The sequence below is a fragment of the Octopus sinensis genome, linkage group LG13 (genome assembly GCF_006345805.1).
Source record: "Octopus sinensis linkage group LG13, ASM634580v1, whole genome shotgun sequence".
NCBI lineage: Eukaryota > Metazoa > Mollusca > Cephalopoda > Octopoda > Octopodidae > Octopus > Octopus sinensis.
Window position 1 is genome coordinate 55777398 of NC_043009.1, and position 14714 is coordinate 55792111.

The following is a 14714-nucleotide window of genomic DNA, read 5'->3' on the forward strand; positions in this document are numbered from 1 at the left end:
CTGGCTTTCCATACTTTCTGATTTTGGCATTGCTAGTTTTCTATACTTTCTGTTAGTCCCTCATTTGCAAACTTAAATCTTAAATATACATTAACTATATGAAGATATGATCTACTGGTGGTCAGTAATGTAGTGACTTTTTTTTTAAAAGGACTTATATAAAATGAAAAATGAAAAACATTGGTTTACATGATATTAAGTTCCACAAGTGTACAAACGTACATGCGAGTCCAGGCCATAATTTCGACTGTGACACGTATAAAGTATTACGTTCAGAAATAGTTAAGAATCGAATGCTAAATATGATTGGCCGGTGCATTTAAATTTCAATTGTCTTTGTTACGGTTGGTTTGTTAAGAAACACCCACACACGCAAATGTGCACCCATACACACATACACGGACAAACCACAACACAGGAGATACCAGCCCACACACACACATTTACATACAAATCTACTCACATATAGCCATAAAAATACATACATGCAAGCACACAGACACCCACACCCAGTCGATGTATCATAAGATACATAATTAAAATAACACCATATATTTCGTAAATGGTTTAATAAATTATGTGATTGGGTATTATCTGGTAGTTGATCATTGATTAAGATGTGTTTCTCCATTTTCTTATTTTGTATATATATATATATATATCATCATCATCATCGTTTAACGTCCGTTCTCCATGCTAGCATGGGTTGGACGGTTCGACTGGGGATCTGGGAAGCCAGAAGGCTGCACCAGGCTCCAGTCTTTTCTGGCAATGTTTCTACAGCTGGATGCCCTTCCTAACACCAACCACTCCGTGAGTGTAGTGGATGCTTTTTACGTGCTACCCGCACAGATGCCAGGCGAGGCTGGCAACGGCCATGGTCGGATTGGTGCATTTTACGTGCCACCGGCACGGAAGCCAGACACAGAAAGAAAGTGAGAGAGTCCAGTGGATGAGTAGATTTGTATGTTTTCTACATCTGGAAGGAAAAAAAGTTTGTGTAACTGCTTCTTGTATATATTTTCACCAATGATTGCTCTTCAGTCCTTCCCACACTAATAAATTGCTACCATAATTATTAATTACAACAGTGGCCCTGACGATTGTTGTTCAGTGGCACGGGATAAACTTAATTAAATACATATGCATTAGTAGGATGACAAAAATTTCTGAACATCATACCAGTCCTCATTAGTGATAGGGGTGGTGGGATCTAAGTTTCTTGGAGATATATTAGCAGAAAGATATAAACATATTTATGCATACACTTCTAAGATACACATAGAAGCATAAACATATGTGTATGGTATGTATCTAGGAATATGTGATTAAGCTTGAATTAATACAGCATCTTAGTGGCATAATATGTGCATGCGTGGAGTAAGAGTCCTATATAAGTCTCTAGGGGAGAGGGGTCCTATGAATAATTATGATGGTTGAGGTTCAGAACATACAGTTTTCAGAATGAGATCCATGTCATAGCACTTGTTAAAGAATACATCAAGACAAACGTTATGAAATTCAGTGTTGAGGTAGAGTGAGTGTTTTGCAAGGTACAATTTGCAAGTACTCGACCACTTTTTATTTATAAAATGCAAAAAAACGATACGTGAATATATGTCAATACATGAAAGGGATTTAAATATTTATATTTTAGAAAAATGACAATGAAAGGCAAAAACTTAGAAGCCATTGTTACTTTGAAATAGATATATACACATACATACATGTATATATGTTACAGTCTAAGATATATATACATTTATATATATATATATATACATATAAGAAATATGGTATGGTCCAATGATGCCTATTTTTATAAAATATGCATTAATCAATATTATTAACCCTCTTCTTCTCTCCTTTCCTCCTTGTAGAGTGTTTAGGTTTCCTTGTGATTCTCATGAAGTTGTCGTCGAGCCTCTTCAATAATTTTTATAATGGACAAAGTATCGGAATGGACGTGAGCAGGACATTCAAGCTGACCTTTAGGAAAGAGGAAAAATAATTTTTTTTAAAACACAAAAATATAATAGAATTTCTAATTATGTAGTAAGAAAATATTGATTACAAAATGTTTTGCATGTTGTTTATGCCATAAGAATTTAGAAACTTCAAGAAACATGAAATGATTTTTTTCTAATGGTCGGACTTGAAGTAGATAAAGCTATAATGTGTAAATATCAGGTTAACCCTTAAGCATTTACATTATTCTGTCTAAAGTAATGCTTACTTATTCACATTGTTTTGAATTAATCATGCATTATTTTGAAGCTTTCAGATTCTGATGTGGTTACAGTTAATATTTAGAATTATATTGTAGGGTTGGTGTGAGAAGCCAGATCCAACCAGTCTGTGCATAAAACAGGTAGGACATTTTGGTCAGAAATGGTCATTTTAAATGCCAAAGGGTTAAAAAAAACCCTTAGATAAAAAATGTTGATGGTTGTGTGATGGTTCTGTGAACATGACAGACAGTCTATCTTTGTACCAAAGCAATCCTTTGAATCTCTCTCCATTTTAAATACTTTGTTCTTACCAGTAAGTTGTATGTTATTTATTTACATCATAAGCCCATGTTGACATACAAAGGTAGTTTACTTTGGTGTAATCCAGTTAATTGGAAGACTTCTTATTACAAAAAGATAGAAATTATAAAACACTTACCTTTCTCAAAACATTGGCGAACACAATCAGCTTGGTAAGCTAATCCAGCGCTGTTGGGGTAATTATACGTAGCATTGGATTTGGGGAGTGGAAATTCTCTTTCTTCTCCATTCACCTCAATTTTGTTGGCACCCCAAAATGGTGGACATACCTGTTAAAATAGGAATGTATGATATATTCATTACGATAGTTTAGCTAATTTTCGTGACTGTTAATATTACAAAAGATTTCATGCAATAGTTTTATCAAGAAACTATTGATTAATAAATGTTGTATTTCATACAATAATTATAATATCATTTAAATTTAAATTCTAGATTAACTAACAATAAATTTTAAGTCCAAAAATATTTATCATTCAATCAAGAGATTACTTACATAAATTTTGCCTTTAGTTCCATAAATATATGCATCAGTTCTTCCTGTTACAGCAGTATTGTAGGACAAAGAGGCTCTGGCACCATCCTTATAAGTCAGAATAATATTGGCAGACTGGTCAACACCTTTTCCAAATGAAACAATATTATTTCTTATTTTGCATTGCTAAACACTGATTGCTATTATAAATAAAAAATAAATGCGCCTTTTTAAAGCCTAGCCAGGCTCATGGACCCAGTTTCCCAGTTTCTATGGTGTATGTGTTCCCCAGCTGGACGGGACGCCAGTCCATCGCAGCGTTACTCATTTTTGCCAGCTGCGTGGACTGGAGCAACGTGAAGTAAAATGTTTTGCTCAAGAACAAAACATGTCACCTGGTCCAGGAATCGAAACCACAATCTTACGATCATGATGCTGACACCCTAACCACTAAGCCACACGCCTCCACGATTGCTAATACACAGTACTGTAAAAGACCTGACCACCTACGCAAGCATGACAAAACATAAGATGAAATGGTGGGTGGTGATGGAAGCTGGAATATATATATAATATGATATTCAGTCATTTCAAGGATGTCATGTCCTCATTAGGGATTAATAAATCCAAAATTTCACTGTTTAACCTCCATCACATTAGAAGAAAATATATATTAAATTGATAGATACATCTCTTAACAGCTAGATAATTCAAACTTGAGTCTATACTAACATATATTGTACATAAACAATTAAATTTGATTTGATATGATTCAACGACCACGAATACATGGATATTTACTTGTATCTATTAGATACAATAGAAATTATACAGTTACAATGGTTTATTTAATGTTCTTTATTTTGTATCTATTTTTTAAAATTTATTTTTATTACATAATTATTTTTCCTTACAGACCCACCATTATTTAATTATTTATATTTTAAAATTCCTTTTTATTCTATCTTTATTTTTTTTTACTTACTTGAATTTAACATTCACGAATACATACACACAATATACAAGTTATAAATTTTTAAAGTTCCTTAGTTTTTGATTTGAATCCCTTCAAGAAAAATGTAACCTTCGTTTTACAAAAACAAAAACAAAAAAAAAACTCTGAAGAGGTTCTGCCCCCACACAGATTAAAATGATAACCAATTCTTAGCATTGGATTTGACCCAAATGCTCCAAATTATGCATTACTAAGGGGCCATAATTGAAATATATGCAGGTTTTTTTAATTTCTTTCATACTTTTAAAAAGTTTATTTGTATTTAAATTTTAACTTCAACTATACATCCTCAACTCTCCACTTTCTTACCTTATTGATATATAATATAATCTATATATAAAGTCCGTCATATATATATATATATGTAATAAAAAATAAAATAAATGCAACCTTTTAAAGCCTAGCCAGGTTCATGGGCCCGGCTTCACGGTTTCTATGGCGTATGTGTTCCCCAGCTGGACAGGACGCCAGTCCATCGCAGCGTTACTCAATTTTGCCAGCTGAGTGGACTGGAGCAACATGAAATGAAGTGTGTTCTGCTCAAGAATACAACACGTCGCCCGGTCCAAGAATCGAAACCACAATCTTATGATCATGATGCTGACAGCCTAACCACTGAGCCAAGTGTATGTATATATATATATATATATATATATACTAGCAGTATCGCCCGGCGTTGCTCAGGTTTGTAAGGGAAATAACTATAAAGCATTTTAGAGAGTTATAGCCAAAAATAGCAAAAAAATGGAAAAAAATGATGGTAAATTTCTTTGATAGTTAAAAAGGTGGAGTTGCGTCCCCTACACAGTTTGTGGTTTGTGTTCCTGATTCTCGACCCCATGTCGAATTTATCGACTTTTTTCAGAACTGGGGAACTTTTCAAAATTTTCGCTGCGTTAGTTTTGAATTATGACATTGGGCTATGTGTGTGTCAAGTTTCACCAGAATCGGTTGAAAGCCGTGGTCAGGGTGAGGGTACAAGCAAACAGACACACAGAAACACGCACAGACAAACTGCCGTTTATATAGAGAGAGATGATGGACTTCAGCCAACCAAATTCATTAATGGTCAACCCAAAACTATAACTGAAGACACTTACCCACGGTTTTGTGCAGTGGGATTGAATTCAGAACAATGTGATTTTAAAACCAACTTTTTAACCACATATCCATGCCTGCACATAAATATGACTATTTATGTAAAGTAGAATATGTCACATACTGGGTGGTGTGTTAACTCTCGATTACTCAGTCTTATAGGATAAAGTAAGAAATCACAGTTTATATCTTCCTCTTCACCAATAACCATCATGTAGCTGCATATCATTCATTCTTTCTCTCTTTCCTTTCTTCAATTATCCATTCTTGTTCTAACTTTTAGTTCTCAAAAAATTATCAATATCCTTAAGCAGCATGAAACCTTTATTATTGATATACTTACCTGTATCAGCAATTGTTCCAACAGCAGTAATTGTCTCGGGTTTCTCTCTGAATATGAAGTTTGCAAGCCATATTGTATATACACCAATTTCCAAGATACCACCACCACCCAAAGAGCGCTGAGAAATACGTGGCTTTGAAAATATGTCGACAAAAAATGCAACATCTAAGTAGCGTATCTTTCCTATGGTTCCAGACTCAATTTCTTTTCTAATAGCTGCGTAAGCTGGGAAGAAGTTAGACCACAAACCCTGAAAGTAAAACATTTATGTGGAAGGTAAAAATAAATAAATAACAAGAGAGAGAGAGAGAGAGAGAGTGCAATAAGAATAAAAGAGAAAGGCATATAAATAAAGTGAAGGGGAGAAAGACATGCAAATTTAAATTTTCCTTTCACTAAACTGTAAGCTGCAAAAGTCCCTGATGGTTATCCAGAAGGAAGAGGTATTTTTAATGAGAATTAATCATAATGTTTTGGTCCTTGATGTATGATCCCTACCTAAAAGTTGCGGAACTAACACAATGTCTATTGGTTCTATTTGAGTCAACATGACTTTGAGCGACAAGATATTCAACCTTGTTGCAATTGACTACAAAGTAAATAAGGACAATCCTTTATAAAGTAATCCAAGCAAACGAATATGTACTGACAGAGAGAAAAGAAAATTTTTAGTATTGTTTGAAATGGAATTTTTGACTCAGGTAATCTTCAAAAGGCCTTCTGATATATGGTGAAAAGGGAACATGGGGGAAAATTGGTTGAGATACATTGCTTTATGTCATTACTTAGCCAACTAGAAAGAGAAACCAAACTGTCCCAAATCACAACCTAGGATCTTAAAAAAGAACACATCAGACAATGAAGCTTCAAATAATACTGCCTCTGAAAAAAGGGGGGAAGGTCACAGTGGGAAAGATCTTGATCATTAATTTACTTGATTATGGCTGATGCAGGGTTAAAAAACAGTATATCAACATTCACCATTTCAGTAGAAACCCTTTCATCATCATCATTGTTCGACCATGGTCGAGACAATGGAATTTACCATGCTACGCCAGACTTCATGGTTCATCATAGCATTACGGAGGTCCTGTTGCTGGATGCCTGTATCCCTGGAGATTACATCAGGGTAGGAGAGTGCGCACCCTCTGGTATTGCGAGTAGATGGCTTCCAGAGGAGAAGAGTAGAAATTACTTCTTTTTCAGCTCTACAACAATGTCCAGCAAACTGGACTCTCCTACCTTTCACAAGAGATGACACAGGCGGTAGTTTACAATATATTTGCATTTTGGTTGGATGGTGCTTCCACGAGAGATTTTGAGCTCTCATAAGGAGGCGAGTGTAGGTTCCATCCAACCGCCTCTCAAGCTTCTTTGATAACGTCCAGGTTTCTGAGCCATATAGTAGAATTGGTTCGACTGTGGCTTTGAAGATTTCAGAAACCCTTTAGCATTCAGTCTACTCTGTTAAATGTAATGCTTCTTTATTCACATTGTTTTGAATTAACCATGCATTATCTCGTAGCTTTAGTAGTAGTAGTAGTAGTGGGGGTGGTGGTGATGGTGGTAACAGCAACAACATTTGTGCAATTGAAAGACACCTTATTTGCAGACTTATAACTGCAAGGGCTATGTTATGGTAAGGGAGCTTTCATCTGTAGCTGGTGGAGGGTCACAAGAGTCTCGCCTCTCAGCCTGTAATGCTTCGTCTGAGTTTCACCTGCAGTCTCTCGTCAACCACAACCATCTTGAGCTGGTTAAATAAAGTTGGCGTAAACAAAGAAATAATTAAAGAAAGAATGATAGCAGTCGCAGTCGTGGATTCCTTTTATCATCAGTAGCAGTTGATGTTGCTTAGCCCCAGGTCAGCCTGATCGCGCTGATCGTTCCAGTCGCAATCATTTTCTGTTTTGTTTTTATGATTATATAATTTTAGAATGACATTGGAGGATAGGTATGAGGGCTCAGATCTAGCCAGTTTGAACATAAAACAGGTAGAACTTTTGGGGCTGGATAGGGCTGGCTTAAATGCTAAAAGGTTAAATGACGTACCTCCATAAAAAATAATTTCTGTGATTTTGCAAGTTCAAGCATTTCCACTGTCTCTTTCAGATTATTACCGCAGGTTTTCTCACACAGAACTGGTTTGCCATTGTTAAGCATGAGAACGGAAAGAGGATGATGGTAGCAGTTGATGGTTGAAAGGTATACCAAATCTGTGAGAGACATAGAATAAAATTACTATTTTTAGATTCAAAGGAATTTATTTATTTCATTCATTTTATGATAAACAGTAATAAATGATTTTTAGACATGGTCTATATACACACAGACACACACTTGTTGGATGCCAGGTGTATGTATGTGCATACACACACACACAGATACAAACACATGTAAATACACACATAACATCATACATATGCTTTCCATGCCGGCATGAGTTGGATGGTTAAGTGTCTGAGTCAGTTCTTATTCACAATTATTTCCCTTCTAGGTGGGCTGGAGGATCACTTCTTGTTTGTATGTTCCAATTTGAATTAGCTTCTTATTTCTTTATTGCCCACAAGGGGCTAAACATAGAGGGGACAAACAAGGACATACAAACGGATTAAGTCGATTACATCAACCCCAGTGCGTAACTGGTACTTAATTTATCGACCCCGAAAGGATGAAAGGCAAAGTCGACCTCGGCGGAATTTGAACTCAGAACGTAACGGCAGAAGAAATACTGCTAAGCATTTCGCCCGGGGTGCTAACGTTTCTGCCAGCTCACCGCCTAATTTGAATTAGCTTCTGTTTCCTAACACCAACTAATTTACAGTGTGTTCATTCAATCATTCATACACAAACACATACATATGTATGGACTACTGGCATGGTCTGTTAGATCAGTTATCTTGTGCTAAGTATTACAGTGAAATTTATTAAAACTGAATTTTGTTTAAGAACAAAACTGATTAAAATAAAATAGAATATCTAAGAAGTTCATAAAATAATATAAAAGATTTGCAACCAGGTTTAGACTAAAATTATTTCATACCTATGTTGGGATCTTTGGCAAATTCTTCATAGCTGTCATATACATTTGGTATCTTAAATTCTTCAGCATATTTCTTAGCCTTCTCTAAAGACTTGGATACCACAGCAGTTATCTGAATAAAAAAAAACAAAATAATTTCACGTATAATTGAGTTATACATTGGAATGTTGATAGTTGATAATGTACATAAATAAATAAGGATTTATAAATATATTGATATAATAATAATAACATTCTTTCTTTATTAAATCTCAGAACGAGATGTAAACAGTAACCGCTAGACAATGTAAAGTATAAAAGCCATCTCAAATGGCTAACCACAAAGGGGGGGGGGGGGGGGTTACTGTAGCTTTTTAGCCCCAGGAGATCATCGTCTCCAGCTGGCTTTAAACACACTTTCTGTGCCCTTAAAGTATTTGCAAAGGGAGGCCATCCCTTCCTCGTAAGCCTGAGTGATACGTACCGGACCGGTTTTGAGATTATTGTCTCTTATCAACAGGCGGTAATCACCAGGTCACGATGAAAGACAAGGCCTGCCTGCAAATATATAAGGGTTTTTCTAGTGACGTCTGCCACTCGCTTCATGCAGAATAATACTGTGAAGACTGAGCTACAGCCGAGCCAGGAGCTGTCCAGTACAACGAAAGGAAAGAAGATTTTCCACGTTTTGGACAATTCCTTCAAGCAGAACGAACTGGATTGGGGGAAGTTAGTTGGATGCACGACAGATGGGGCACCATCGGTCGAAAATCAGGTTTTCAAGCCCATGTCAAAGCAGTGTCACTAAACGCCACCGTTGTCCATTGTTTCATACATAGATTCAACCTTTGTGCTCAGATGCTCCCTCCGAAGTTTTTATCATGCTTGAATTGAGCTATCAGAATCGGGAATTTCGTCAAAACGTCGACTCAGAATACTTGGCCGTTCAAGCTACTCTGCGTAGATTTCGGCTCCGATCACATCTATCTCCTCTACCACACAGAGGTTTGTTGGCTCTCCCGGGTTAATGCAGAGAAGGAACGCGACTTTCAAAAAGATCCGGAGGACGAAGAGTTTATCTCAAGGTTGAACTACCTGTCGGGCATTTTTAGAGCCCTCAACCATTTAAACCTGTCGTTTCAAGGATCCAGCTCTACTGTCAAAGAGTTCATCACGAAGCTGGTAGCATTTGTCCGGAAGTTGGATCTGTGGTTGAAGAACATGGAGAGCAAACACTACAGAACGTTCAAACTCCTGACTACACTTGACAGCGAGCCCAATTTGAATGCCTTTAATCACAACTTGGTGGAATTTCAGAATAGCTGTTGTGCATAAATCGGAATTTTTCTGGTTTAATTTTTTCACAGGGCAAACTTTTTTGGGGGAATCTGTTTTCCAAACGTTTGTGCACCCCTACCTTTTCATCACGCCTTCGAAATAGCATCCTCTGCCATGTGAAAGCATTCCATTATTATGAAACATCAATAATCTGCATTTTTAGAGAAATAATTTCATAAACCTTCTTCACCTCTTTAATGTACTTTTCCATTTATCTGGCTGTGAATCTCACAAACTTTTCAGTTGGTTCTCCTCTCGCTTCACATCAGTTTACACACCCCGTTCTTTCTTTTCATTTATACATGCACACAATTAAACTTACTCGGACCTTCTTGTACCCAACGCCAGCCCATCACGCTGTTCTCCAGCTACTGATTTTCACCTTTACGTGGGAGTGTGAGCAGGGGTTCTCATATAGGTATTCTTTTTCTTGGGGCAAATTCTTTGATGACCAGTGTTATTCTTATCGTAGTTTACAAATCCAAGTATGAAAACGTTACTCAACTTCGAAGTTTTGGAGACAGACGACCCTTTTTCATACACACACACACACATCCACTTATATATTAATGATGTACACAAATACATGAGAGGTAGTCATGATACTGAAATACGCATAAAGTAAACGCATGCAGACAAATATATTAATATTACAAATTTAAAATAATAATAATAATAACGTACAATCAATGAAAAGACAAAAGAAAAACAATAAAATGAGACATGATATTTCTGTTTATTTAGAAACCTACAATGAAGAGACGCTAAACTATAAATTACATAGAGTTGTATGACCTTAAAGTTGACAGCGCTCCACCTAATGCAGAAAATTTCTGTCTCGCTATAAATACACAGTTTTGCAATTTTTAAACTTCTGTAACTTTTTCCCCTATTTTTTTTTCTCTCCACAGCATCATATCAATTAGACTGGAAAACTGTATTATTATAGCCGAATTTCAGGTTTTTTACCGTCTTTTAAAAAAATGCATATTTTGCGAATGAAAAAAACTAGATCCGTATGCATATATACTCTTGACTCTTTTACTTGTTTCAGTCATTTGACTGTGGCCATGCTGGAGCACCACCTTTGGTCGAGCAAATCGACCCCAGGACTTATTCTTTGTAAGCCTAGTACTTATTATATCGGTCTCTTTTGCCGAACCGCTAAGTTACGGGGGACGTAAACACACCAGCATCGGCTGTCAAGCAATGTTGGGGGGACAAACACAGACACACAAACACACATATATACGACGGGCTTCTTCAGTTTCCGTCTACCAAATCCACTCACAAGGCTTTGGTCAGCCCGAGGCCATAGCAGAAGACACTTGCCCAAGGTGCCACGCAGTGGGACTGAACCCGGAACCATGTGGTTCGTAAGCAAGCTACTTACCACACAGCCACTCCTACGCCTATATATACAAAAATCCATACATATATACACAGTATAGACACAGATATCTACGAATAAATCAAGACACACATGCACACTGATGAAAGCTATCTGAGCAAAATTAAAGGGGGTGCTCATTTTACGAATGAAAAAGATTAGATCCACGCATACTTATAGATGTTTTAGAAAGTATATATATATTACATATGTATATGTACATATACTCGAGTGTGAGTCCGTCTGTTTGCGTGAATTTGTATGAAGAGATATGTCTGTCAACAACAGTGAGGGGGACGAAACATTTGAAAGACATTTTTGTTTTTATTTAAAACTAGCAGTATCGCCCGGCGTTGCTCGGGTTTGTAAGGGAAATAACTATATAAGCATTTTTAGAGAGTTATAGCCAAAAAGTAGCAAAAAAAATGGAAAAAAAAGGTAAATTTTTTTTTAAATCGTTGACTCATCGTAGACATTTTTAGAGAGTTACTTCCCTTATATAATAGCGAAAAAATGCATTAAAATGGAAAAAAATGATGGTAAATTATTTTTAAAATCGTAGACGCGCGCTAATACCCAGAAGGGCTCGATATGAATCACGACTATAAGATACCCGCTTTTGGTTACACTGCACCGCAAAATGTGGGAGTAGTTAGGAATCTAAATCGTAGGAGACAGATACACAACTTCACTTTTATATATAAAGATTTGCTCACACCACCGCAGTGTTTAAAAATTTAGGATACTATAAAAAAAAAGTTGAAAGACACCCGGGGACAAAAGAAAAATCGGAAGCAATTCTGATTTATGCGTCACAGCTATTTCGAAAGTTTGCGCAGCTGCCTATAACTTTGCTCACTTAGAGCTGGGCAAAAGTGAAACGACTTGTAGGGTTTCGTAGTTTGTGTATTGAAAAATCCTTTAAGTGAAGGGTATCAATTACTGAACTGAAACTGAATAAATAAACGAGAGGAAAAAAAAACAAAGGCGATCTTTCGTCTCTAGTAGACCTTTCCGTCGATTACACAACATACTGTCTGTCTCCCACACCCCATCAAACACACACACATACACACACATGTACATCAATGCTTCCTATGCACGGTAACTTCAAAAGAACTTCCCTCGTCATACAATCGCCGCTTTCTCTTAGTCTCTTTCGCTCTCATTACTTCAAAAGTTCCCGCAAGCCCATATGTAAAAAAAAAAGTTTTTTACGGAAATCGACGGAAAGGTCTACAAGAGACGAAAGATTGCCAAAACAAAACATTATAACTTACTTTGTGATCCGAAGGATCCAAGCATTGCAAAGCATTGCAAAAATCACTCGCAATTAAACCTGCCGAACAGATTCCCCACCGCATTGTTGTATGGAGTTTTGCCAAATCAAATATTTGAAGGGGACAGAATTCGATATGATTGGTGTTCTATTTTTAGCTTCTAAGCCCCAGATAGTCGACTGTATTTGTCAAACGAAGGTGCTAAATAAGTACTGCGAGGTTAAAGCTATATATTTTTAACAGTGACTTAACAATAATATATAATATGTTATGTGTAGTTTCTTTCTACTGGGATAGACAACTCAATACGAAGCATAGATATTCTTCCACGTGTTTATTTACTTTTCGTAATACAGGAACTCGCACACTCAGCGCAGCGACACCTATATATCCTTCAGACACAGCGTAGTAATACTGTTTACTTTAAAACACAGTTCCTACTGTTGGCAATCTTACGGTTCTAGTAGACTTTTCCGTCGATTTCCGTAAAAAACTTTTATTTTTTACATATGGGCTTGCGGGAACTTTTGAAGTAATGAGAGCGAAAGAGACTAAGAGAAAGCGATTGTATGACGAGGGAAGTTCTTTTGAAGTTACCGTGCATAGGAAGCATTGATGTACATGTGTGTGTGCGTGTGTGTTTGATGGGGTGTGGGAGACAGAAAGTGTGTTGTGTAAGTGAAGTGCTTCTGTTAGTGTGTGTGAAGAGACAGAGAGAGTAATGTGTGAAAGAGAGAGATAACTGAAATTTTTTACTCGGTTTTTGTAGTGCGTGCGTGTGTATGCATGTATGTGTATATGTATACTCCAAAGAATTTGCACTCCTCTGCTTTTACCACACATTTGGCTGCATTGAGTTTGATGCCTGCTTGTCGGGTTCTCTCCATAGCTTCATGTAAATTGAAGTCATGTGTGGTCTCATCCTTGCCATGCACTTGGATGTCATCTGCTATCCCAACTGCTCCCTTGCAGCCTTGGTAGGTCTCATCTATTTGGCGCTGGAAAACATCTTGGCTCACCTTCAATCCAAATGGGAGTCGGTTGAATCGATATCTGCCAAATGGTGTGTTGAAGGTAAGTGAGTATGGATGACTCTTCGTCTATCTTTATATTCCAGTACCCATTACTGGCATCCAGTTTGCTGAATAATTTGGACCCAGCCAATGATGGTGTGATTTCTTCAAGGGTTGGAATTGGATGGTACTCCCTTTTTAACGCCTTGTTCAGGTCCCTTGGGTCGAGGCATATCCATAGGGTACCATTGGGTTTTTCCTTGATCACAATTGAATTTACCCAGTCTGTTGGTCGTGTCACTTTGGTGATTATTTCCTTTTTTTCCATTTTGTCCAACTCTGTCTTCAGCTTCTCTTTTAGTTCTAGAGGGACGCGGCGAGGTGGGTGAACAATTGGTCTGATATCGGGGTCGACTGTTATATGGTATCGACTTTTCACAAAGCACCCGACTGTATCGTCAAAGCATTCTGGGTACATGCTTATCAATTCCTCTTTGTTTGTGATTGGTGGTCGGTCTTTGATAGGCGTATCACAGTCAATCCTGCTCGGAGTTGCCTTCACTTCAGCATTGACCGACACAATATTTAACCTCCTGCAGGTATCGAGTCCAAGAATTGCTGGGCCTTCTGTTCTTGTGACATAAAATGTACACTTGATTGTTTTCCCTTTGTGTGTCCCCCTAATCGTTGTTTTCCCCAGTTGTGGAATCCTGGTACCTCCGTACGCAGTGAGGACCACATCACTTGGTGTGAGGATTCCTTTCGTGACCCTATCCTCTTCTGTCATATTTTCTGGGAACATCTTCTTGTATAAGCTGACAGGCAAGATATCACTCTGGGCCCCAGTGTCTATCTTCAGCCTTAAGTCAATGTTTATTCTTTTCCTTCTGGCCTTCTTTTGAATTCTTATTGTTGTGTATGCCTCATTTTCTTTCTCCCGGTCGTCCTTTCCCATCTCATGCACATTTATTGTGCCGACTGCCAAGAATTCCTCCTCCGAGGTGTTTTGTTCCTGTTGTTGTGCAAATATATCTCTTCTTCTATTTCCGCTCCTCTTTGAAAATTGGGGCTTGTATTTCTGGGATTTTGTCAACCTACACATTTTTTTCCAGTGGTTAAGTTTTCCACATGCTTTGCAGTGTGTACCGAATGCAGGACATTTTTTCCGGTTATTAAATTCATGCTCTG

The 14714-nt window shown here is 37.2% G+C and overlaps 1 protein-coding gene across 2 annotated transcripts in view; it reads right to left on the reverse strand.

Moving 5' to 3' along the window:
* Positions 1 to 1512: 1512 nt before the first annotated feature.
* Positions 1513 to 14714, reverse strand: part of LOC115218360 (trans-1,2-dihydrobenzene-1,2-diol dehydrogenase) — a 56297-nt gene continuing 43095 nt past the window's right edge. The window contains exons 1-7 of one of the 2 annotated variants that reach the window (XM_029788125.2): positions 12514 to 12864; positions 8527 to 8638; positions 7536 to 7699; positions 5484 to 5733; positions 3049 to 3173; positions 2671 to 2821; positions 1513 to 1989 (exon numbers count right to left, since the gene is read on the reverse strand). In XM_029788125.2, the coding sequence (XP_029643985.1) occupies positions 1886 to 1989; positions 2671 to 2821; positions 3049 to 3173; positions 5484 to 5733; positions 7536 to 7699; positions 8527 to 8638; positions 12514 to 12597 (990 nt within the window). In that variant the 5' untranslated portion in view covers positions 12598 to 12864 and the 3' untranslated portion in view covers positions 1513 to 1885. Of the gene's footprint in view, positions 1990 to 2670; positions 2822 to 3048; positions 3174 to 5483; positions 5734 to 7535; positions 7700 to 8526; positions 8639 to 12513; positions 12865 to 14714 lie in introns of those variants that run through there. The other variant, XM_036508390.1, reaches the window with a different exon arrangement.